Source organism: Balaenoptera musculus, chromosome 14, assembly GCF_009873245.2.
Source record: "Balaenoptera musculus isolate JJ_BM4_2016_0621 chromosome 14, mBalMus1.pri.v3, whole genome shotgun sequence".
Taxonomy (NCBI): Eukaryota; Metazoa; Chordata; class Mammalia; order Artiodactyla; family Balaenopteridae; genus Balaenoptera; species Balaenoptera musculus.
Window position 1 is genome coordinate 17,727,834 of NC_045798.1, and position 26,669 is coordinate 17,754,502.

General features: G+C 40.3%; 1 protein-coding gene across 1 annotated transcript in view; it reads right to left on the reverse strand.

The window, feature by feature from the left end:
* The window catches only part of GRK3 (G protein-coupled receptor kinase 3), a 124,128-nt gene that overhangs the window by 57,585 nt on the left and 39,874 nt on the right, over nucleotides 1-26,669 (reverse strand). The window contains 3 exon segments of the mRNA XM_036874923.1: nucleotides 1,142-1,176; nucleotides 1,179-1,239; nucleotides 10,049-10,122. Of these exon segments, the coding sequence (XP_036730818.1) occupies nucleotides 1,142-1,176; nucleotides 1,179-1,239; nucleotides 10,049-10,122 (170 nt within the window).

Sequence of the window (26,669 nt, forward strand, 5' to 3'; positions counted from 1 at the left end):
CACACTGACAAAAATTACGCACTCTGTCCTCCCCCAAAACTTCAAATTACGTCTGCAGCAATGCACAAGAAGAAGAGCTTAAAAAGCATATCACACTGCTAAAAACACTCTAAATTGTTGACCTATACGAAAACTATGTTTACAGAGGCTTTCACAGTGAACACCTGGCATTTACCAAGGTTCAACCATTCCCCAGCACGGTAGCAAGGCACAGAGCATTACGACTAACTCTAGCTCAGAAGTTCAGTAAGCACTGTAGACAACACAGTAAACACAGAAGCACGAACATGTATCACTGTCATGAGCAGTGCTGTCCAGTCAGGCTCTCTGCAATGCTGGAAGTGCGGTGAACCTGGGCTGACGCGGGTTACCAGCCACACGTGGGTACTGAGCCCTTGAAATGTGGCTCATGAGGAATTAAACTTTTAATTCCATTTCGTTTTAATTAACTTAAACAATTTAAATACCCACATGGGGCTAGTGGCTACTGCACTGGACACAGCAGCCCAGGGCTCTGAGGATACTCCTTTGGAAAACAGTCTTCATGTAGAGAGATTACATGGTAAATTTTCATTATTAATTATTCCACTCACTCCTGGTGGAATAATTTCCTAGGAACCTAGTTTATCCTAATGACTGAATTAGATTGTTTCTCTGATTTATCAATACAAGGAAAAAAAATGGTTTCAACCATCCTTCAACTATTAATGAACTACATTAACACAATAATTACAATCCTCTTTATTAATTCAAAGAAAGCATTTAAGATTTTTATTGATCAATATATGATTAGCCTAACTGTTAAAGGAGAGCTAAATGAAAAACAATAAAGCTTAATTTCCTTTAGAAGGTCTAGAATTGAGGTTGGCTTTTTCTTCCATTGATCTGCATTAACCATTTTATCAATGTTTGCAGTGAAAGCATCCACTTTTGGAAACATACCAAGAGTATATGGAGCAACAGATACCGGATCAGTATTATCAGGAAACAAATGACAAAAACCGAAGAAATGGGTTCCATCCTGGATGAATATCATTTAATTTTTAAACCTCTTCCTCCTACTTTAACTTTCATTCTGGAAACGTTTGAAGGCTGTCTCATATTTACCCATACTAAAGTAATAAAACAAAAAGATACTTACATGTGAACAAGACAGCAGCTCCTTCATGATGTATCATAAATTTGTCAACTTCTACAAAGGCGATCTTCCTCATTCTCAAGCTTTTCATATTCTTTTATCTGGATGGTTAAAAGTTACCATTGTTAGGTATTGTCTTCCTAGAAACTTACTTTATTGAAGGATATTACTAGTCTTGGCAGAAACCACTTCCACACGAGATCAAGCAAATTACTTGAATCGGTCATTCCACAGGAAACAACTACTTCTAATGTTGTAATAATGAAGTTGGAATAATTTAAATTCAACTTGGAACATACAAATGGATTTTTTCCTATGATGAACCTTGTCGCTTAAATTTAGAAACACAATATTAGGAAACAAATACTGCCATGGTTACAATTATCTTACGATGCACCAGCCATGGACCATTCATCCTTGCCAATTCTCCTTTCCAAAGCACAAATAATTTAAATTTGTCTGTAATCCAGTTCTAAGAGTTATGATGGCTTGTTCTCACTCCCCTCACCCCTCACTGTATATATATATATATATACACACACACACACATATATTCTTTTTTTACATTCTCTTCCATTATAAGTTATTATAAGGTATTGAGTATAGTTCCCTGTGCTATACAGTAGGTCCTCGTTGGTTATCTGTTTTATATAGAGTAGTGTGTATATTTTAACCCCAAACTGCTAATTGATCCCTCCCCCCCATCTTTTGGTAACCATAAGTTTGTTTTCTATGTCTATGAGTCTATTTCTGTTTTGTAAATAAGTTCATTTGTATCATTTTTTTAGATTCCACATATAAGCAATATCATATATTTGTCTTTCTCTGTCTGGTTTACTTCACTTACTATGATAACCTCTAGGTCCACCCATGTTGCTGCAAATGGCATTATTTCATTCTTTTGTATGGCTGAGTAATATTCCATTGTGTGAGTGTGTGTGTGTGTGTACACACACACACACACACCACATCTTCTTAATCCATTCATCTGTCGATGGACATTTAGGTTGCTTCCATGTCTTGGCTACTGTAAATAGTGCTGCTATGAATACCGGGGTGCATGTATCTTTTCAAATTATACTTTTCTCCAGAAGGAAAACACTTTTTTAATGAAGGAGCAATTCAGCAATGTTGGCATAACCAAAGGACCTGGGCTTAATCATCCAAGGTTAATTCAGGAGAACATGTCTAAAGGTTCAAATACCATGCCAGATGCAAGTATGGTAGCTGCAAGGAAACAGAAGCCAGACACAGAAATCTGAGGCAGAGTCAGAAAACAAACAAAGGACTCTAGTTTGGTAGATTTCTTTTGATGTTTTGTTTTAGTAAGTTCCAGAAATTACTGCCAGAATGCTAGGATAGAACAGGTGGACTGTTAGTGAACCAAAGGCAAACGTTTCTGCCTAAACATACAAACTCTAGGAAAACTAAACCTTCATGGAATCATTATCCTTGAAAACAAGTGTAATGAAACCTAAGTCTATGTTCTGGGGACCTATAAAGCAAGCTGACACCTGGTTAAGCAAATGCTGGTTCTATGGGAGTTTTCTATGAACTGTAATAATCTGACGATACAGAAAATTCTAGTTTCTTGCACAAATGATGCTCTGAACCACAACTCTGGCTTTAGTAAGTGCCTCATATCTCATAAACTCCAACTTGAACGACAGAAAAGGTTAATTCTTAGTAGGCAAAGAAACAGCCTAAAGCATCCCTGGCTGTAATTCACTTTCTATTATCAGTAAGACCACTAATTAAAGAACATGCAGTCAAGTATCAATTGGCTCTAGACAGGATGTCCTGATGTGCAGAGCAAATGCCACCCCTAATTCTGGCAGTCAGGTTGTCCAGGGAACCTGAGCAGGCAGAGGCCCGAGTTCAAGGTGAAAAGTCTCTACTACAGCAGAACAGAAGCTTCGCCATCAATGATGAACATTCACTAACCGTGTAGTCCTCCCTTTCTGCTGTGGTGGTTACAAAGCTCACAGCTGAACATGTAGCCAAAAAAATGCAATAATCATCGATTCTGCTCTTTTGCTCACACCCCTGTCCCCACCACCCCCTATATCCAATTCATCAGCCAGTCATGTTGGCTTTATATTCAAAATATATCACAAACCAGGGCCCTCCTTCAGGTAATAGTGAACTAAACTCTAACAACAATTCTGGACATATATAAAACCCAACTACACTGGACCACTGGAGAGTGACCAAAAGTACACAGATAATGGAAAAGGGGCATCAAACGGAAGCTGGAAAGTAAGAGAGGATATTCCTGAAAATGAAGAGCCAGAGCAGAGCTCCAAAATTTTACGTACAAACTCTCAAAATCTCTGCTGGACCCCATAATGACATGTGAGCATGACAGACCCAAAGCAGTCCAGCTAAGGTTAAAAGATCTGAACAAGATTCAGTTGCTACCCACTGTATGAGAAGACAGAGCATCAAGTCTGAGTAAGCCAAATTAACTGCTGAGACAAAAAAAATCAATACCCTTTGGAGAAGCAGAGTTTAGAGTATCTACAATATCAATGGACAAGATACAATCTAAAATTACTCTATCTATGAAGAAACAGAGAAATGTAGCTCACACGTAAGAGAACAGACCATCAGTGAAGACCAATCCAAGATGATTCTGATGGAATTATCAGACAAGGATTTTAAAGGAGTCGTTAAAACTATACTAAAAGATGTACAGAAAATATGCATGTAATGAATAAGAAGATAGGAAATAGCAGCAGAAAAATAGTAACTAAGAAAATAACCACATGGAAATCTTACGTGAAAAAAAATTCAATGGATGGACATAATCACAGGCTAGAGTTGGCAAAAGAATCAATGAATTTGAAGACAGCTCCATAAAAATTATCTAATCTGAAGAAAAGAAAGAAAAAAAATTGGGGGGGAAAAATGGAACAGGGAATCAGTGATATCTAGGATAATATCGAAAGATCAAACATACTTATGATTGGAATTCTAGAGAGAGGAAAAAAAAGAGACTGGGGTAGAAATAATGTTTTATAATGGCCCAAATTTTACCAGATTTGGTGAAACATATAAATTGACAGATTCAAGAAACTAAGTGAAAGCCACAAAGGATAAACACAATATCTGAAATTACTCCACTAAAATGCACCTCCTCAGAAGTCAGTCTTTGACCCAGCAATTTAAGGTGGCCACCAAATCACAATACATCACATTGAGTTGTGAGTCTGTTTTGAATCACTGCATAGCAGTTATCATTTCCTGATATATTTCCTATTCATTTATTACTGGTTTATTGTCTGTTTCAACAAAAATAGGAGCTCAAAGAGAGCACAGACTTTGTCCATCTTGTTCATCCAAACAATGCTTCCCAGCATTAGTGTTTGATAAATACTGGTTGCATGAGTGAAGAAAAGTCTGCGTAGTAACTTTACCTCTGATCTTATATTTTCTGTTTTCCGTGATTTATCATTAAATCTAGGTGTAATATAAATATTTTTATAAGCTGCCTCTAAATCTAACTGGAACAAGGAAGTGTATAAACCAACACACCGAGCAGTAGCTACGTGTCAGGTGCTGTTCTGGTGTGTTGCATACACACATGACAACCCTAAGGACAGACACTGCTATCACCCTAATTTTTAGCTGAGGAAACCCAGATAGAGTGAAGCGAGACTCCTTGCCCAACTTCAGGCAGCTAGTCACTACCAGTGTCCAAATCCAAATCCAGATGTTCTCAGTTTAGAGCTGGAACTCTTTACCACCATGTTACAGCATATACCTAATCAGCATATTATAGATATTACAGTTTAGAAAGCAACTGTCCATCTGGCATCCCATTTGAGACTCTCAATTAGCCTGTGAAATAGCAGGAGATGATTACTAACCTCATTTCATAAAGTAAAAGATGCTCAAATATTAAGTCCCCATTCTATGAGCTCAAGTACAGGACAGTGTCTTGGTTCACATTTGTAAGCTCTGGGTCTGACACAAGGTAGATGCTTCAGGGTTTGCTCAATGACCAGCACCATATCCCACAGCAAGTGAGAGGGGCACAGCTGCACCTAGATCCTAGCTGGGCCTGCTGTCTAGGAGTCAAACAATGGGCAAGTGAAAATACTGATGACACACACACCCCAGCAGCAAGCATATATTAAGTACTCCATGGGCATTACAGGCGACAGACAGTGTAAGAATCAGAGAAGCAAAGCAGTCACGGAAGACTGGGATGACTGTACAGACAGGCTTCACGGGAGAATACAGAAACTGACCTTGGCCTTAAACGAAGCAAGGCTTTCCACAAGCCGAGAAGGGGAAACTGCATCCTAGGCTGGGGGAAGGACATAAGGAAAGTAATAAAAAGAAGAATTGGGCTCGGTGGGTTCAGGTAATATTGGTTACTGGAAGGTCTACGTGAGAAGGCAGTGAAAGATAAAGAGGGAAATGTAAGCGATAACTAACGCAGAGATATGTGAGTGTTGGAAGAAGCAATTAGGACTTTAGACCACAGGAAAATGGGTAACCACTAGAAGTCTGCAGACACAGAAAAATGGAAATACAATGGACAACATACACATTGCAAGATATCTGACAACAGAGTTTTCTAGGGATCAGGATCATAAAACTAGAAATTAAAGAATCCACTAGGCTGGTGAAACCAAGGAGTCAGAATGACTGATAACTTCAATCTTGGAGGCTGTACTGACTTACACAACTGTATTTGAAACTCCAAGGTGGATGGTATTGTCAATTAAAGAACACAAAGCAAGTTGCTGAGGAGCCCTGAAGCATTTTCCTCCAAGGGGATAACCTGATAGGCCAGATCCATCACACCAGGCCAGGAGAGAGGAGAGAAGAGCTGCAGAACAAGCCAACGAAGAGAAACTCCGATGCCTAAAGTTCAAATGGAAACACATCAGCAGTAGTCACCACCATACTGGCCAGAAGTGCTTAAGAAATAACTATGTAGGTTGCCCATCTGTTTCATCTACTAAAGGAGATTGCTTTCTATTTGACAAAGCAGCTGAGTACATGCTGAAATTGGAGAGGTGAAGCTTTTAAGAACACAGGAAAGAAAAAAAATTTTTGACACATCAAGCTGTGAGTTTCGTCCAGATAAAATGCCTGATTCAGACTGAAATAATAAAGTCACTTCATACTCAGTGGAATCCTTTTGGATTTAGCTTACTTTTTTTTCACATGATGCTAAATGTGCATCATCATTTGATCATTCTTCCTGGAAATACATTAATATAATTTAAAATATGTAGAAAAATGTCATTTTCATGTATATCAATAAACCAGGAAAAAAGGGAATATTCTTCCAATTTTCAAAGATACAAAGATTACTAATATCAGCCCTAATTATGCCATGCTTTCTTTGGACCATTTCAAATGTTTTAGGGTAAAGACAGATCATGCTAATAATATTAGCATATGTCATTTCTTAAATATATTTCAATTAATATATTCTCTAATTTCAATTTTAATTTCCTCTTTGACCCATAAATTATTTAGAAGTTATTTGTTTCCAGGCAGCTAAGGATTTCTTACTTAACACTGTTATTAAATTTGAGCTTAAGTCCACTGTGGTCAGAGAACATACTCTGAACAATTTCAATCTTAAAATTTGTAGAAAGTTTTCTTTAGGGTCCAGCATATGATCTATTTTGGTAAATGTTTCATATGTAGTTTAAAGAATGCAAAACTCTGTTTTTGCTGGGTCAATTAGGTCAAGTTTATTCATCACTTTATTAAGATCTTCTATATCCTTACTAATTTTTTGCCTGTTTGTTCTACAAGCTCTTGAAGTATGTGGGTATCCCACTAGGGTTGTAGAATTATTTTGTTTTGGATCTTCCTGCCAATTTTTGCTTTAAATATTTTAAAGTTCTGTTATTTATAAGATACAGATGCTGACTCCTCAATCATTATGAAATAATCTCTCTTTATCTCAAAGTAGCATTGCCATGTACTTTGTCTGATATTAGTATAGCTACACCAGCTTTGCTTCATTTAGTGTGTATATTACATATCCTCTTCCATACTTCTGTTTAAAGTATATCACTTCTTTAAAAATTAAAAAAAAAATTGAATCACTATACTGTACACCTGTAACTTATATGATATTGTACAGCAACTATAGGTTAATCAAAAAATAAAATTATCTTAAAATACATAAATATAGCATCTCACTTGTAAGCAGTATATAACATGGTTTTGGTTATTTATCCAGTCTGACAAACTTGGTCTTTTACTGGGAGTATTTAGTCCATTTATATTAAATGTAATCATCAATATTTACATAGATGAATTTATAGTTACCACCTTACTCTTTATTTTCAATTTGACCTCCTACTTTATGTCCACCTTTTATTCTTTTTTTTTGGATTAATACAATGTTGTTTTATTCCATATCTCCTCTCTTTTAACATACACATTTTATTCTTTTAAAAGTTACCTTAGAGATTACAATATGCATCCTTTACAAGTCAATGCAAATTATTATTTTTACTATCCCCAATAATCCTAGAATCTTAAAATATTTTAACTTTATTAACCCCTCTCCTGCCTTTTGTGCTACTCTCATACATTTTAGTTTTACACACACTTTAAACTCTAAAAACATATTATAGTTTTGTATGGTCAACATTCGTATATTTCACATACACATTTACCCTTTATGATGTCTTTCATTCCTTCCTGCATTTCCATCTGGGGTAATTTCCCTTCTGCTTACAGTAGCTCCCTTTAGTATTTATGGTAATGCAGTTCCACTACTGACAAATTCTCTCAGTTTTCGTCTGAAAATATCTTTATTTCACCGTCATTTTTGAAGGAAGTTTTGGCTGAGGAAAGAATTCTAGGTTGGCAGCTTTTTTCTCTCATTACTTTAAAGATGGACATTTCATTGTCTGTCTTTCTTTTTTCTTAATCATTTATTTTAATATGTCACAGTCGTTTCGTTCATATTACTGCCCCTTTAAAAATGAGGTGCCTTTTTCTAACCTCTGGTTGCTTTTAAAATTTTCTGTCACAGGTTTCCACAGTCTTATACTGATGTGCAAAGATACGTTTCCTCTGTACTCATCCTGCTAAGTTTTTTGAATCTGTAAGCTGCTGACTTTCATCATTTTGTAATATTCTTAGTATTATATCCTCAAATACTGCTTCTTTCCCATTCTCTCTCTTCCTTTCTGGGAGTCCAACTTTACATGTGTTAGACCTTTTAGGCATGCCTCACATGTCTCTAACGCCCTTATTTCCTTTTTATATTCTTTTTTCTCTGTATTTCGGTTTGAGATGACCTTCTGACCTGCTTCCCTATTCATTAATCATGTCTCACATTGTGACAATCTGCTACTGGTTCTAACCACTAGGTTCTAATTTCAAATACTTTATGTTCTAGAATATCTGTTTGGTTTTCCACAATACATTCAAATTATGCTGAAACTCTCTATTCCTCCATCTAATTATTTTGCCCATCTTTTCCTCTATTGTCTGGAACATATTATTTAGTTATTTTCAGGTACTTGTCAGCTAACTCCAATATCTGATTCATCTGCAGGTCTGCTTGTATTGTCTTGTTTATAAATCACATGATCTTGCTTCTTAGATGGAAAATCATTTTTTACTGTATGGTGAAGATTGGAGAGTCTCTATATACTGTTATTTTCTACCTGCAAAAGAGACAGAGGGCTCCCCTTATTCTCTGCTGCACAGGTAGAGAGGGAGTTCATCACCCAACAGGGGGTTGAGCTGGGCTGGTCTGGTCTGCCATTTGTGTAGGACTCAGTCTGCCTCTGGTTGATCCCTGTTCCTAAGGCCTGGCTCTCCATGGAGTTCAATGAGATCTCTGTCTCCTCAGCACTGGATTCAGTTCTGCCCTTAAGAAGTCATCAGGATAGCTCTTCGGCCCCCGGCCCACTCGAGCTTCAAAACTTGGCATGTGTCTTGAGCAGGGGACTCATCATGTTTTGGGGGTTCCTCCAGCTTCATCGTTTTTTTTTAAATATGTTTGATGTTATAATTTTTTTATTGTTTTGGGGGGGTTTTTTGGGGGATGGGAGGGTGAGGGTTTGTCTGCACCGCACGGCTATGGGACCCTAGTTCCCTGACCAGGGACTGAACCCAGGCCCTTGGCAGTAAGAGCACGCAGTCCTAACCACTGGACCGCCAGGGAATTCCCAGCTTCATCGGTTTACTCCAGATCCAGAAACCTCTTCTGGTTTTTCTGTCTTCCAGAAGCAGCCTCCTGCCAGGGGCCAAAGCTGGATTCTCATCTGCCCACCACACCTGGACCAGCCGGGGCCACAGGTGATAAGTGGTTATGGCTCTTCAGTGGGGTTTTCATCTCTTGCCTGTTCTGTTTTTGGATTCCTGCCACAACAGGTGTACATTTCAATACCGTTTAATACCACAAGGCTGTGGGAGGTTTCAATGCGTCTTCCAGAAGCTCTTGGCCTGCCTCTTCAGATCCCCTCCCAATGTCTTGCTGGGAGAACCAGCTGTGGGTTTGAGGCCACCCTTTCCCACCAAGTCTCCAATTTGTCACTCTAGTAACGTGTGACCATAAAACTTTGCTAGTTTCTCTTTCACCCAGTAGCAGCTCCCTGCCTCGGCTTCTGTGTCCAGAATCAGCAAGCTTCTGCAGAAAATAAAATGGCTGGTAATGCTGAGTGCACCTCTGAATGATTCTTCCTCCTCTGGAATTTTAGTCCAACTCTTCCTCACTGATTCCAGAACACTACAGAGCTTTAAAAATATGATTTTTATAGTTGTTGTCAGCGTCTCTAGTAAACTATATCTTGTAGTACTAATTACTTTTGACGAATTTCTAAGATATCTAGTAGTCTTAATATTTCCCAAAGTACAGTTTAAATATGCTTCTGAAATAAAAGCATTGATAAAACAGTCACTTCTTACCTCTTCATAAAACTTCACCTGAGGTACAGCTTCATTAATTTCATTCAAACAAAAATCTTTAAATAGCAAGAAACCTAAAGAAAAAGAATAAAAAATTTCAGGGTGGGCGATGAATGTAAATTTTATCCCACAGGGTGTTTTCAAATTCATTTGTTTCAACCTCTTCCTCCCCTACCCTTAAAATACAAAAGGGGGTTTCAAGAGGCTACTTAATGCCTAAAAGGAAATAATCCAGGTATGCCTAAAAGGAAATAATCCAGGTAAAGTAAGAGGATCACACACCTAGTTCCTTGCTTTGAGGTTCCTTCTCTCTTGGCAACCCCCCTCCCACTTTTAAAAAATGCACAATTAACAGTGCTAGTGGTTACCACCACTTAGTGCTACTGGTCACCAGAACAAGTGGAAGATTAACCAAAGAAATCAGAGATACAGGTAATACAGAAGTTGGTAAGAGTCACCATGGAGCTAATAAATGCTACACCCACAGAAACAGAACTAAAACTCCCTTAAGAAAAAAAAAAAGAAGTACTTTCCTAACCTTTCTAGCCTTTTCTCTCACCACTTATTAGCTCAAGTCCCTCCAAGTCCCTACCAAATACCTCGTGCCAGAGCAGATCACCCATTCCCAGATGGTGCTTTTCTCCTTCACAACTCAACACCTCATCTTCAAGCAATCAGTACCTTCTGCCCGGGATACCACCCCCATTGCACAGTGCCTGTTACACAGTGGGAGGCCAATAAATATGTGTTGAAAGAATGTTTGTTTGCATGGTCCTTCCAACATGCCTCTGCCAAAGTGCTCACCCTGGTTAATTATCTGATTTACAAGTCTCCCACCCCAGTACCAAACCCAGTGGCCAGCTCAATGCCTCGCACCTAGTCAAGCCTCAGTGAATGAATGAAGCTGGAGAGGACAAGCTGACACCAGACTGAGGGCAGAGATACTGGAAGACTACGAAAAGTCAAAAGCAATGAGAAGGTCCAAACAATTAAAGGATTGTTAGGAGAGACAGAAGTCACAGAAAAAAAAAGTGAAGAAAGACTCACAAAAAGTCTAAAATGTTGGGCAAAGGTAGATCAGAACTCCCCAGGTAGGACAGGAAGGAAGCAGCTTTGACAAGATTTTCATTCAAGTTAACATAAGAGTTATATAACTTGAGCTTGTCTGTTGTTGCCCCATAAATTCCCCTCCATGCTTCCAGGAACATGACCTTTGAAAACGGTAAATGTTTGTTCAGTGGAACTAGAAGAAAGGTATTTGGACTACTTGGTTAAATAGGCAAGACCAGACTAACAGGGCTGGGTGCACAGCTCCAGCAGGAGCACGGCCGTGCTCATATTGTCAAGGAACTGCAGCGAGGCCAACATATGGAGGGAGTAGGGAATTCAAGAAGCAGATGAGTAGGAAGAACTGAAGATGTGAATCTCTACCGATTTGCATGTTAATATTTTTATTTTAAATAAGAGAAAGGTTGACTTTTTGTTCTCATTCATTTCAGAGTAATTTCCGATTTCCCTTGTCATTTCTTCTTTGGCTCATGAGTCATTCAGGAATGTGTAGTTTAATTTCCAGATATTTGGGAGGTTTTTTTTCACGTATTTTTGGGATATTGATTTCTGTTTAATTCTGTTGTGGTCAGAGAACACATTCAGTAGGACTTCCAATGCTTTTAAATTTATTGAAACTTGGTTTTGGTCCCAAACTTGGTCCCTCTAGGTGAATGTGCCAAGGGTACTTGCAAAAAAAAAGAAAAACAGTATATAGGGTGGAGTGTGTCATTAAATAAAGTAAAAAGGCAATTAGGCCAAGTTGGTTGATAGGGTTGTCCTGGTCCTCTAAATCTTACTGAATGTCTATTTATTCTCTCCATTATCGGTGGAGGACTGTTGAAATCTCCACCTGTAAATTGGAAGGGAGGGGAAAGAAAGAAGGAGGAGGATGAAGAAAGGGAGTTGAATGAATACACATCCAACTTAATATGTTGTTACCTACTTCTTTAATGCAATTTCCATCATCAATGTGTAAGATAAGCCAAAGAATTATTTGGAACATCGTATAGGGGGAAAAAAACAGTATTTTCCTCCTGTCTGTACATAAACTGAAGCATTACTTTCTATCACAGCAGCTGTTAAAATGGAGCAGCCAGAAGAAAGATATTTTGCCTTTTGGATACATCCTAGATCACTGTGTTCCAGGCTGAATGCAATTTACCTTCATTAGACTTAAATTACATTAAAAAAAAAAAATGAAGCATTACTCAGATTAGAACAAAAGCTAAAGGGCAAAAATAAGGAAATAATTTGCCTAACTGGTTCACTTCATTGGTGCGATTTCTCCAGATTTCAAAGAATAAAAAGTAGTGAGTGACCCAACACCTGCTTACTAGGTAACTGTGGAATGTGTTTACCCTTGTTTCTATATTTGAACCACTGCAAACTGCCTGAATACTGATTAACTTCCGAGTGTATGTAATATCCAGGAAAGGCAAACTATCCCAATTTGCCACTAAAATATTTTGCAAAAATTAGTAGAAAGAATTGTATTATCTTTTTTTTTTAATTAATCTATTATTTATTTATTATTTATTTCTGGCTGTGTTGGGTCTTCATTTCTGCGCGAGGGCTGTCTCCAGTTGCGGCAAGCGAGGGCCACTCTTCATCGCGGTGCGCGGGCCTCTCACTATCGCGGCCTCTCTTGTTGCGGAGCACAGGCTCCAGACGCGCAGGCTCAGCAGTTGTGGCTCAAGGGCTCAGTTGCTCCGCGGCATGTGGGATCCTCCCAGACCAGGGCTCGAACCCATGTCCCCTGAATTGGCAGGCAGGTTCCCAACCACCGCGCCACCAGGGAAGCCCTGTATTATCTTTTATAAAAGATCAATTAAGAACTTTTGAAAGCATTAAATATGCGTGGCTTCTATAGGAAATTGAAATATAACCACCTAAAAAATTAAAAAGAGGGAAAGAAAAATATGAAAAAAATCTTGTAAGAAATAATACCTGTCCTAGGTTTTACCAAGGAGATTCAAACACTGGGAAGGAGGATAGACTGCATAACTGCAAAAAGTTCCTACCAAAATTTACTCATTTGACAAAGCATTTACTGAGTGTCTACTAAGAGTCACCGTGCTATATGTTGGTGAAGACAGAGTTTTTCCATAAGAGACTTGTGGGTTTGTGTAAGGGGCAGACAACAAAGTAGTAAACAAATGAAATAACTGTAATTTATTGTAAATGATATAAAGGAATTAAATACGATGCTGAGATCAATGATAAAACAGAATGTCAATAAGACCTCTCTGAGCTGTGGGATAAACAAAGTACAAAGCATTTCAGATTAGAAAAGGCCAGAATGCCTAATCTCACACCTTCTATTCAACATTGTGAGGTCTTAGCCAGTGCAATAAGAAAAGGAAATAAAACTTACTAAAATTGAAAAGGAAGAGTTAAAATTAATTTTATTCCTAGACAACGTGATTAACTATATAAGAAATCCTATCTACAAAATAACTACTAGAATATATAAGTGAATTTAGGAAGATCCATAAATGACCATAAAATACAAGGTCATTTAGCTAAAAGAATCAATGACATTAGATACACTCACATCACACAGTTTTAAGATGGAATTCTGAAACAAGTCCATTTGGAATAACATCAAAAAAGAACCAGAACTTAAGAATAAATAAATAAGAGATATACAAGGCCACTAAGTGGAAAACTATATAATACGACTGAAAGATATTAAAGAAGATCTAAATAAATGGAAAGATATAGTCAGTTCATGGATTGGAAGACTCAGTATTGCAGATGTTAATTCTCCCCAAATTGATCTATGGAGTCAATGCAATCCTAATAATAATCCCCATCAGCTTTTTAAAGAAACTGACAAGCTGATTCTAAAATGTATATGGAAATGCGAAAAAACTGGAATACCCAAAACATCTTGAGAAAGAAGCAAAAAGTTCAAGGACTTACACTGCTTAATTTCAAGACTCATTATACAGCCATGGTAATCAACACAGTGTGGTACTGGCATAAGACTAAATCCATGAAACAGAATAGAGGATCCACAAATACATTTATATGTGTTCAACTTATTTTCTACAAAGATAGCAAAGCAATTTATTAGGAAAAGGAAGTCTTTTCAACAAATGCTAGAAAAAACTTATATCCAAATGGGAAAAGAAAAAAAGAAACAAATTTGAAAAAGGCCTATATCTCGTTTATGTATACATTAAAAAAAAACAAAAAACCTCTTACAAATCAATTTTTAAAAGGAAACAACCCAATAAAAGAATGGGCAAAAAATGTGAACACTTCACAAAGGAAGAAATATGACTAGCCAATAAGCACATTAAAAGGGCTCAATACCGTTGGTCATCATGCAAATATAAATTAAATCACTTTGAGATACCACTTCATAACCACTAGAAGGGCAGAGTTAAGAAGACTGATAATATCAAATTTTGGCAACCAGAAGCTTTGTTCGCTGAGAAGCATATATAATGTTTTGGACTCCTCGTGCCTCTGAATCAACAGGCAAAGAGGGGAATTACTGTGCTGGCTGGCATGATTGATGGGCTGTGACTCCACAATGGAGGGAAGGGGAAAGAAGGAAGAAGGGAGGAGAAGAATAAAGGAAAGAAGGGGAAGCTCTTCCTTAGCATCAAATACCAACCAAAAACTATAGAAGGAATGATGGAGTTAGAAAATCAATAGGTGCCAAAACCAGGGGGCAAAAGTTTGATAAGGAACAAAATATTTACACAGTCTCAAGAGTAATTTCCCATAAATTACTTATTACTTACAAAGGGAAAGTAAAGACAGGCCACAGATTTGGAGAAAATATTTGCAATATACATATCTGATAGAGAACCTGTATCCAAAGTATACAAAGAATTCTCAAACCCAATGATGAGAATATAAACAATCAGGTATTTTTAAAAATTGAGCAGAAGATTTGAATACTTTCACCAAAGATGATATATAAATGTAAAATAAGCACGTGAAAAGATGTCCAACATTGTTAGTCATTAGGAAAATGCAAATTAAAAACACAGTGAGATATCATTATATACTTCTTAGAATAGCAAAAAAAAAAAAAGAGAGAGAGAGAGACAATGCCATTGCTGACGAGGAGAGGATGTGGAGTAACTGGAACTCTCATAGACTGCTAGTAGGAATGCAGCCTCATTCAAAAACATTTCTTTAAAGTTAAAATATCCATTTACCATTCAACCCAAATAATCACACTCCTAGGTATTTTACCCAATAGGAATGAAAATTTATGTTCACACAAAAATCTGAACACAGATACTTGTAGTAGCTTCATATATAATATCAAAAAACTGGGTATAACCCAAATGTTCTTCAACTGATGGCTGGATAAACTGTGATGTATCCACACAATGGAACACTACTCAACAAGACAAAGGCATGAACTACTGATACATCCACTATAAGTGAATCTCCAATGCACTGTGCTAAGTGAAAGAAACCAGACCCAAAGGCTACATGCTGAATGAGTCCACTTATGTGTCATTCTGGAAAAGGAGGAACCATAGGAACAACGAGATCAGTGGTTGCCAGGGGTTGGGGTGGGGTGTGGCGGGCAACCATAAAGGGCACTAGAACATTTGCGGAGGTGATGAATTTCTCTGTGTCTTGACTTTGGTAGTTGTTATACAACTTTATGCATTTGTCAAAACTCATAGAATTGTACATTGTAGATGGTGAGTTTTACTTAAATTATACCTCAATAAACCTGACTCTTCCTGCCACCCCACCAAAAACAAACAAACAAACAAACAAAAAACTGGTGCTAAAGAAGAAAGAAAAATAAGATTGGGTACATACAGCTAAGCCAGGCATAAGGCTCAAAAGATGTTCCTGAATAGTGGCTTTAAGTCGATCACAAATTGGGATCTAAAATCTCCAGAAGCTAATGCATGATCACTTACATGGTTGTCAATCTCTACAGGATGTTTTTCATAAAGCACAAGTTTGTATGGAAGATAAACTCATTCACACACAGAGGCATGGGACTAAAATAAGTCATTACAAAGGTTCTGGGTAATGCAGAGGCTGGAAACAACTAGTCTGACACATTCAGGATACACAAGAGTCTTTACAAGTGAAAAGAAAGGAAATCTTAAATGATAACTAGAAAAGCAAACTCAAAAATACAGAAAAAAAGCATACAGATGTAAAAACAGAAAACTCCCACAGGGCACCATGCCCCTCCTAGATGAATAATACTAACTTAAATTCCCAATGAATAATTCTCCCTTTCATTTCTTCCAAGTCCCAAGAGGAATAAATAAATATAAATCAAAATGAATATTTAGTTAATTATTTTTATCTACTTCATGCAAACCTTAAATATATTTTTTTATTTGACTCTGCTTATCAAACTAGAACTTTCACTTCCTGACTTAAAACTTTACAGAAGAAAATTAGTAACAAAATTGTAAATAGGTCTTCTAAATATCCAAATTATCTACCCCACCTCCAATTTAAATTCAGCACATACGTGCTCAACAAAATAGTCTTAGATTAATTAATGAGATCACTCATTTAGATAATGGAGAGATTTGGGGCCCTGAATATTAACAGTCTAGTAGACAAAAGCACAAATGGTAATGAACGTGGCCAAAGAAAAATTCAAAGAATGTTCGGAGCAATTGGCTCTTACTTCAAAAGGGAGCAAAGGAAATTGGGACTGGGAGGAAAATGTGAAAATTCAGTGGCAAGAAAAGTATATCTAAACCCTTGCAATAGTTGGGATTACTTTCAGCCTTTACCAACATTATGAAATGATGGAAAAGAAAAAAATTTCTGACTATGCACCATGCCAATACTCTTTCCAGACTGGGGTCAATTTTTTTCACTTATAACCATTTAATGCACATCTAATAGTAAACAAACAAACTGACAAAATAAAGTGAGATTTAAAATAACTTAAAATAGAAATATTATTCCAACAACCCACCTGATTTATATTTCCCAAAGACGTCTCAAAGAACAATGATTAAAGCTGGCAGTATGGAAATTAGGGTGTGTGTGTACATCATAGATTAAACATGGCCAGGACAAAGTGGGGAGGGTGTGTAAAACACACTGGATCTCAGCAATCCCACTACTGGGCATATACCCTGAGAAAACCAGAATTCAAAAAGAGTCATGTACCAAAACGTTCATTGCAGCTCTATTTACAATAGCCAGGATATGGAAGCAACCTAAGTGCCCATCAACAGATGAATGGATAAAGAAGATGTGGCACATGTATACAATGGAATATTACTCAGCCATAAAAAGAAACGAAATTGAGTTATTTGTAGTGAGGTGGATGGACCTAGAGACTGTCATACAGAGTGAAGTAAGTCAGAAAGAGAAAAACAAATACCGTATGCTAACACATATATATGGAATCTAAGAAAAAAAAAAAAAAAAGGTCATGAAGAACCTAGGGGCAAGATGGGAATAAAGACACAGACCTACTAGAGAATTGACCTGAGGATACGGGGAGGGGGAAGGGTAAGATGTGACAAAGTGAGAGAGTGGCATGGACATATATACACTACCAAAAGTAAAATAGATAGCTAGTGGGAAGCAGCCACATAGCACAGGGAGATCAGCTCGGTGCTTTGTGACCACCTAGAGGGGTGGGATAGGGAGGGTGGGAGGGAGGGAGACGCAAGAGGGAAGAGATATGGGGACATATGTATATGTATAACTGATTCACTTTGTTATAAAGCAGAAACTAACACACCATTGTAAAGCAATTATACTCCAATAAAGATGTTAAAACACACACACACACACACACACTGGGTCTAACCATAATTTTAACAAGGAAGAAACAGAATAATAATCAACCAATTAATGCATGTGTGTTCACTTGGTGATAACTCGTGAGGCTGTGCACTTGGACTTGAGCACTCTTCTATACATATATTCCATTAAAGGTTTATTTAAAACAAAAAAAAAATCAACCAATAAGTTTTTTGTTTGTTTGGTTTTGGGTTTTTTTGGCTGCATTGGGTCTTCGTTGCTGCGCGCGGGCTTTCTCTAGTTGCGGTGAGCGGGGGCTACTCCTCGTTGTGGTGCATGGGCTTCTCATTGCGGTGGCTTCTTTAGTTGTGGAGCACAGGCTCGAGGCACACGGGCTTCAGTAGTTGTGGCTCGAGGGCTCTAGAGTGCAGGCTCAGTACTTGTGGTGCACGGGCTTAGCTGCTTCTTGGCATGTGGGGTCTTCCCAGACCAGGGATCGAACCCATGTCCCCTGCATCGGTAGACGGATTCTTAACCACTGCGCCATCAGGGAAGCTCAACCAATAAGCATTTATGTCATGGTGCTATAAGTGTAAATAAAGGGGTTCTCAGAGCAGTTGCAATCTGATTGGAGGTACTGATAGACATACATAAAAGATAATACCTAACTGCGTTGCATTAGTTAAGTGCCATACTCGCTTTGCAGGGAGAGATGCATTGCTTCCTAGATCACGGCACAGCCACCTCAACATTCGTCCAGTCTCCTTTCCCATTCGTCCTGCGTGCTGCTACCTAGATCTGACCATGCCGTTCCCTTGCTTTTGAACTCATCATTGCACAGAACGCTAGATAAGACCCAGCCTCTAACATCTGCACTGCAATGCACGCCCCGCTCTGCCCCACACCTCCCCAGAGCTACAGCGCCCACCCGCACAGCATGGCCGGATGCAAGCGCGGGTCGCTCAACACGCCTCTGTGCCTTCACAGACACTCCTCACTCCGCCTGAAACAGACTCTCCTTCTCAGCGCCCGCTCCCTTCCTGCCAACCATCTCTCCACCCGCTTCCCCACCCCCACCCTTCTCATTCCCTCCAGACTTGACCTGGTTAACAGCCACTTTACCTTCAGGACCTCAACTGAGCATCACGTAATGCAGTAAACTTCGAAGGACTCCCCAGCCCAGCCAGGTGGAGGAGCTATCCCTCTTCTGTGCTCCCACGGCCCTGGGTCCTTAGTGCTTTCGAGGCCACTAACTCGCAACTATCTCTTTTTATCTTATGAATGGACAAAATGGCTCAAAATTGTAAAAATAAATTAAAAAGGTATAAAATGAAAAGTTTCCTTCTGGTCCATGTCCTTCATCTTCCCAGTAGCGCACCCACCACCATCACCTCCAAGGTAATGGCTATTACTGGTTCCTTGTATCTTTTCAGGGAAGTGATGTGTGTTATATCTTGGCCAGGTGCTAAGAAATCCATGTGACTCCTTCACCCAGCTCGATGCAGGAAACTCCGCAGTCCTAGGGACACCAGCGCCACAACATGGCAAGAGCTCGGCACGTGGAGGGGGGCCTCCTGCTAACCCTCCACTGCTACGGATGAGAGAGACACTCCCATGTGTGGGTCTCTGTTATAGGCGCTATGTTACCTCCTAACACAGCACAAAGGCAGGCGCAAAGACGAACTCTTATTTCCTACCATACTGTCTCCGTCAGCCTTTTTTTCATAACTCGAGACCTTGGAGATCTTTCTATACTAGTCACGAAGAGCTACCTGGCCGCTCCTTACAGCTGCATTATTCCAGCGGATGGAATGTCAGACGTTACATAACTTGTTTCCTAATGGTGAACATTTGGGTTGCAGGAAATATTTTGCTTTTACAAAATTGCTGCAATAAATAACCCTCTCCGTACATCATTTCTCATGTGTTCAAGCCTATTTGTAGGACACATTCCTCCGAGCGAAACTCCTGAGCCAAAGGTTATATAGACATTCTGTTATTTTAATAGACCCAGCCAAATTAGCCCCATCCGAGCAGTACCTGTTCGTACACCCACCGGCAATGCATCAGCTCCTGTTTTTAAACCCACGGCCATACCAGAAGTGTGTTATTAAACTTCTGGATCTTGTGACAGTTTGAAAGATTAAGAAAAATAATAATAGTTCAGAGTAATTTGCGCTTTGCCAATTTTTAATCAAGTCGAAAATCTTTTCACATGTTTAGGTTCCATTTTTACCCTGGGTTACAGGTCTTTGCTCACGAGCATGTCCACGGCTCTCTGTATTGAGGTTTGCTACTCAGCACCGCTGCTCAAGGAATCCTTCGGGCCCTCCACCTCTTGGATCACGCCTGTCGGCGTGATCAATGTGTCCATTTCTTGTTCCTTGTCTGTTCCTGGCGTTCAATGGCAATACTTCTAGTATCTCCCCATTAAACGTGACGCCGGCCTTGGGAATACACAGCGGCATAGTGTTAAGAAAGGATGCACCTCTAACGATGTCACCAAGGAGTTGTTTAGTCAGGGGCTCTGGGAGGGAAATGGCCTGCTCTTGTGTGGTTTTCTCTCTAATCCTCAGCACAATGGCCAGGACTTAATGGTCTCAATAAACATTTGATAAATTTACTAAGGGAAGATCAGTATGGCTCGCGCTATAGCCACAGATGGTTCCGGGAAGAAGTGAAGTACAGGCCAGGTGTGGAGAGATTAATGGGCTACAGAGTCGAGAGAAAGAACAAGTGGTCAGAGACAGGAAATCTCCATGGAGATAAGGAAGGAGTGAGAAGAAAGAAATTGAAGAATCTGGACAGAGCACGTTCCTATGGGGAAAAGGTGGAAGGAATGCTTTATCCCACCACCGAGGCTTGAATGGGTGGGGGGAGATGGGCTTCATCCGGCAGGCTGAGGGATCCGGCTAGAAGAATCCCAGTGCTAGGTATTTCTCAGTTACACAATGCTTCGCGTGTGCTGAGAGCTTCGGAATGCCAAAGAGCCTGCTGGGGAATCATTTTTAATATAAGTGGGCAATTGTTTCATGAAAAATTAAACTCAGCTCTCAAATCCGGGGCGGAAGTTTTTAGAGCCGGGCCTCTTCTCAACACGGCAAAGCTGAATCCTTCCTTCCTCTTCCTTAGGATGCTCATCTGCCACCGCGTCTGTGCCCAGATGACCCTTTCATCCTCATCCCATCCCTGAAGCCGACCCATAACAAGTACAAAGCGTTGACCCCTATGTGTTAACAGTGCCTGCCTACCACCTGGCTCTGAATATTTCTACCAGAATGTGAAGATGTCAGCAAAAGCCTTCAAGGCTCAAAAAAGTAGAACCTTGATAGCGGAACACCAGGTGGTGACAGTGCCACGGCCAACCCTCTGGGGCAAGAAGGCCCACAGGCCGCTGTTGCGGCACCTCCAGTGACTGGTGGCTGGAGTTGCTTGCCATATCTTGACGTGAAATCTCATGACTATGAAATGATTTCTTACTAGAGCAATGAGATGGTTTCTGATTATTTAGTCCAAATCCATTTTAACTTGTAGCCAGCTGACTCTAGTAATTTGTTAATTAAATGACATAGGTATGTTTAAAAGTTAGATGGTGCATTTACGTGTTGTAATTTTGTACGCTCGGGGCCTTATACCTTCTGCCAGGAGTGGGGATGTGGCGGTGGGAAGTCCCTTCCCCCCTTTGTGCGTGGCGGGGACCAATACCCCGCTGCTCTCCCGCGAACCGTCTACTCAACACAGCTGCCCACCTGAGCCCTCTATTTCTGTGGGTGCTCATGTTAACACTCGTCCCAGCAGCGCACAGGTGCCCACGAGGGCCACGACGAAGGTGATGGACGGGACACTGGGTGTATCACTGGTGGGCCATGACTTCACCCCTGGAATGCTCTCCTCATGCTGAGAAAATAATCACAGAGCATATAGCTATACTCCTACTGTTTACACAAAATGCTACAAATAAGAGTTTTACAGTAACGGCAGTTGAAAGGATTTCACGCTAAAGCAAAAAGACAAAAAAAAAAAAGAGTCAATTCCTCTGCTGTATAAAATACTGAACTAGATGCTTTCTAGTCACAAAGAGGAAAACAGCATCAGAGGTTATCTTTAGTCTCAAGGAATCTGGATTCCAGTTAGAGAAACTGCACGGAAGAGGCACCTGGAAATCCTACATTTGCCACAGGAGGTGCCAAGTAAATGGCACATAAGGAACATCAGAAAATGGACTGTTCATGGTTCAGCTAATCCCTGAATGGCTGGATCTTTTGTTGTTGTTGTTTTTTCGGGTTTTTTTGGCCGTGACGCACGGCTTGTGGGATCTTAGTTCCCCGACCAGGTATCAAACTCGCACCTCTCCCCGGCAATGGAAGCACAGTGTCTTAACCACTAGACCACCAGGGAATTCCCAAATGGCTGGATCTTTGAGAAAAGCACAGGCCAGAAGGCGGTGTCCCACAGAGGGAGACAGAGCGTTAAGACTCATCGGTGGAGTAGATGCTAGAGGAAAAAGACAAAGAAAAAAAAGACTGAGGCCAGTTTGGGTGACTTGAATGACAGTAACAAGAGGGACTTTGTCCTGCAGTGGGGGTTTAGGACAGGTTTAGAGCATGAAGGTGACGTGATGACATGATGGTTTCAATTACCCCAGTCACTTCATCTTTCTGTGCATTAACTAGTTCCTTTCTTTTCATAGTTTTGAATAATTTAAGGAAATATACTTTATAGAATGTATTCATTCCCCTAAGTCAGGGGTCCCAACCCCCAGGCCACGGACCAGTACCGGTCCATGGCCGGTTAGGAACTGGGCCACACAGCAGGAGGGGAGCAGTGGCGGGCGAGCGAGCGAAGCTTCATCTGTGTTTACAGTCGCTCCCCATCACCTGCATTACCACCTGAGCTCCGCCTCCTGTCAGATCAGCGGTGGCATCAGATTCTCATAGGAGCGTGAACCCTACTGTGAACTGCACATGCGAGGGATCTAGGTTGCGTGCTCCTTATGAGAATCTAATGCCTGATGACCTGAGGTGGAGCTGAGGCGGTGATGCCAGCAGTGGGAGTGGCTGCAAATACAGATTATCATTAGCAGAGAGGTTTCACTGCATGGAGACCATAATAAATCAACTGCTTTCAGACTCATATCAAAACCCTACCAGTGAGCGACAAGCGAAAACAAGCTCAGGGCTCCCACTGATTCTGCATTATAGTGAGTTGTATAATTATTTCATTATATATTACACTGTAATAATAATAGAAATAAAGTGCACAATAAATGTAATGCGCTTGAATCATCCCAAAACCATCCCCCTCCCACACTGCCCCAGTCCATGGAAAAACTGTCCTCCATGAAACCGGTCCCTGGCACCAAAAAGGTTGGGGACCGCTGTCCTACATTATAGAAACTAATTATACTATCCCCTAAATGGCCTTTGAGTTCTCCTTGAGTCTTCTTTTCCCTCACTCCCCACGTTCACTAGCTGACCTGTTAGGTTTTATCTTCAGAATAAATCTCAATTCCCCCCCCCCCCCACTTTTTGGATCTCCACTGTCCTCGTCTGATGTAAGCCAGCACCGCCAACTTCCTGGACGGCGGCAGCCTCCAAATTCATCTCCCTGCTTCCACTCTCCCACTTTTGACTTGGATAATTCATTCGCCATAAAGAGGCTGGAATGATCTTAAAACAAATCGGACGTGGTCAAAACCTACCAGAGCTTCCCATTACATGTAAAATAAAACGCTGATTCCTACCCACCTCTCTCTCTGCCTACCTTGGCCTCTGGCTGATTCTGGAACCTGCTGTGTTCTTTCCCGCCCCTGCTGATTACCATGCTGTTCCCTCTGCCAAGAATGCTGTTCCTTCTCGGCTGAGAACGCTCTTCCACCTGATCCTCACGGGGGCTCTTTCTTTCTCAAAACCAATCACTTCTTCAAATCACTTCCTCAAAGAAACATCCCCTAAATAACTAATTTAAGCAATAACCCAGTCAGTCTCTTTCCTGTCACCTGCTTTCATTACCCACTTATCCCTGATAAGATGCTTAGACCCGATTCATATTCATGACACCCTGGAGTCAGATGGTCCCCACACCCCACCCATGGTCAGTACGCCCTAGACTCTGGCTCCTATGGTAGCCAACAAGCTGGGTGGTTTTCACCAACTCTTTGTGCTAATGTTCCTTGGTTTCCTGATTGGCAAAACAAAAGGACTGGGATAGATAAAAATCTAATGTTTCATTTAAGCCTAGCACTCTGTGGTTTCATGAATTAAACTGGGGTCAGTTTTATTTCATTCTTTTTTGCTGTTGCCCTTATTGCTATTTTGACAGAGGGAGACGGGGGAAAACACATAAAGAAAAGAAAAAAAGAGTAAAGGAAGAAAGGTGGGAGGCAACAAAGGAGAAAGAGAAGGTGGGGAGAGGGCGAGGGCTTTTTGGAAACCACTTCTTGGGGGAAATAAATCGTGCTGCTTTGTCCTGGCAAGAACTAGCTATTTCAGGAAGAAAATAACCACTTCATAAATGGAGGTTTCAGCACTAGTTAACCTGAACTCTACTGCTGTCTCCTAAGGTGTTTCATCTGTTTACATATTCAGCTCAGATAGTGACCGAGGGCCTTAGCTCTGGAGAGTGGCAGATCCCAACTCTGTAAGGTCAATTTCAGTTCAGCCATCACTGTTTACAAGATGCCAGGCAGGTGAGAAGCATCTTCACCTCTGAGTGCAGGTCCTCTCACCTGTAAAATGGGGCTGATGCCAATCTCGGCATGGGGTCACTTTGAAGACTAAATAAGATCTGTAGGGGACTTCCCCGGTGGTGGAGTGCTTAAGAATTCGCCTGCCAATGCAGGGGACACGGGTTCGAGCCCTGGTCTGGGAAGATCCCACATGCAGCAGAGCAACTAAGCCCGTGCACTACAACTACTGAGCCTGCGCTCTAGAGCCGGTGAGCCACAACTACTGAAGCCCACGCACCACAACTACTGAAGCCCGCGTGCTACAGCCCGTGCTCTGCAACAAGAGAAGCTACCACAGTGAGAAGCCCTCACACCACAACGAAGAGCAGCCCCCGCTTGCCGCAACTAGAGAAAACCCGTGCACAGCAACGAAGACTCAACGCAGCCAAAAATAAATAAATAAATAAATAATTTAAAAAACACACACGTAAGATGATTTTTTAAAAAAAGATCTGTATGTAGAACACTGAGCACCTAAGGGCTCGATTATGGGCTGTTATCATTCAAACGGGACTGATACAGAACTTTTCAAAGCTTCTGCTTCTGAGGTTTACACGTGCTGCTATGCGTAAGCCGGAAACTGATCATCACCATCTTTACATCACTTTGTGAAGTCGTAACAATGGTGTTATGCATCTAGGGTTTTACAGGTAGTCCCAATTTCACATATTTAACACATTCTCCTGCCAAGAACCAAATACTTTATTTCAAAAATAAAATTACACTTCAGAACATAATATGGTAACCAGAGCTGAACCTAAGCTCCCACAATAACAACCAGAAAACTGGACAAAATATATGAAGTAACTGTTTTCAGACACAGAAGGGGCTAGAGTCCCTGAAAGAAGGGAAGCAAACTAGGAGGACCCCAGGCTGCGTCAGCTCTTGGCCTGGAGGCACTTTCTGAAATGTGGTGCTGGGAGGGGGACCCAAGCAGACCATGGTGGTCCTGCCGAGGCAAAGGCACCAGGAGTTCACGGAAGACGAGGTGCCTGGAAACACCAGAAAAATAAATGAAATGAAGAGCTATATAGCTATTATAAGCCAGTGGTGATGACAACTTACTAGGATATACTCAATCCAAAAGAAGACTGGAGAAGAAAAAAGCAACAAGGAAACAAATAATACATACGAGATTTAAATCCAACTAAATTGGTAATTATTCAAGTGTAAATGGTCTAAATAGTCTAATTACAAGGCAGAGATCAGAGAATAGACATACCATGCAAACACTAATATCAAGAAAGCTCAAGTGATTATAACAATATTAGACAAAGTAGACGTCAGAACAAATATATTATTACCAGGACAGACTTCTCATCATGATAAAAGTGGTAGATTCATCAAGATGACATAACAATCATAATGTGTGTGTACTGGGAATTCCCTGGCGGTAAGTGGTTAGGGGTCCATGCTTCCACTGCAGGGGGCACAGGTTCAATCTCTGGTCGGGGGACTAAGATCCCGCAAGCTGCATGGTACGACCAAAAAACAAAAAAATACTGTGTGTACCTATCACAGGAGATGCAACAATGCCTCTCCTAGGCACTTACCAAAGAGAAATGACAGCATTTGTTCACAACAAGACTTGATGAAAAATATCCATAGCAGCTTTACTCATAATTTTCCTGAACTGGAAACAACCCGATGTCCATGAAAAGTGAAGTGTGTTAATAAGTCCATACATTGGAATATTATTCAGCAATAAAAGAAACAAAAATCCCAACACAAGCAACATGATAATGAACCTCAAGGAAGAACATGGTGCTGAGGCAAAGGGGCCAGACCCAAAAGAGTGCATAGGATTTGATTCTATTGATAGGATGTTCTAGAAAAGGCAAATATAATCTATTGTGACTGGAAGCAGAAGCAGATCAGTGTTTGCCTGGGGCTGGGTGGGATGAGCTATTTAGAAACGGGCCAAGAGTGTACTTTTTAAAGTGATGGAAATGGTCCATATATGGATCGTGGTAACAGGTACGCGGGTGCACACTTTTGTCAAAACTCAAACTCTATACTTGAATTGGATGTATTTTATTGTGAGTGTTTTATACCTCAATAAAATTGCTTTTTAAAAGAACAAAAGCATACAGCATATTTATCAGTAAACAAAGAAAAATT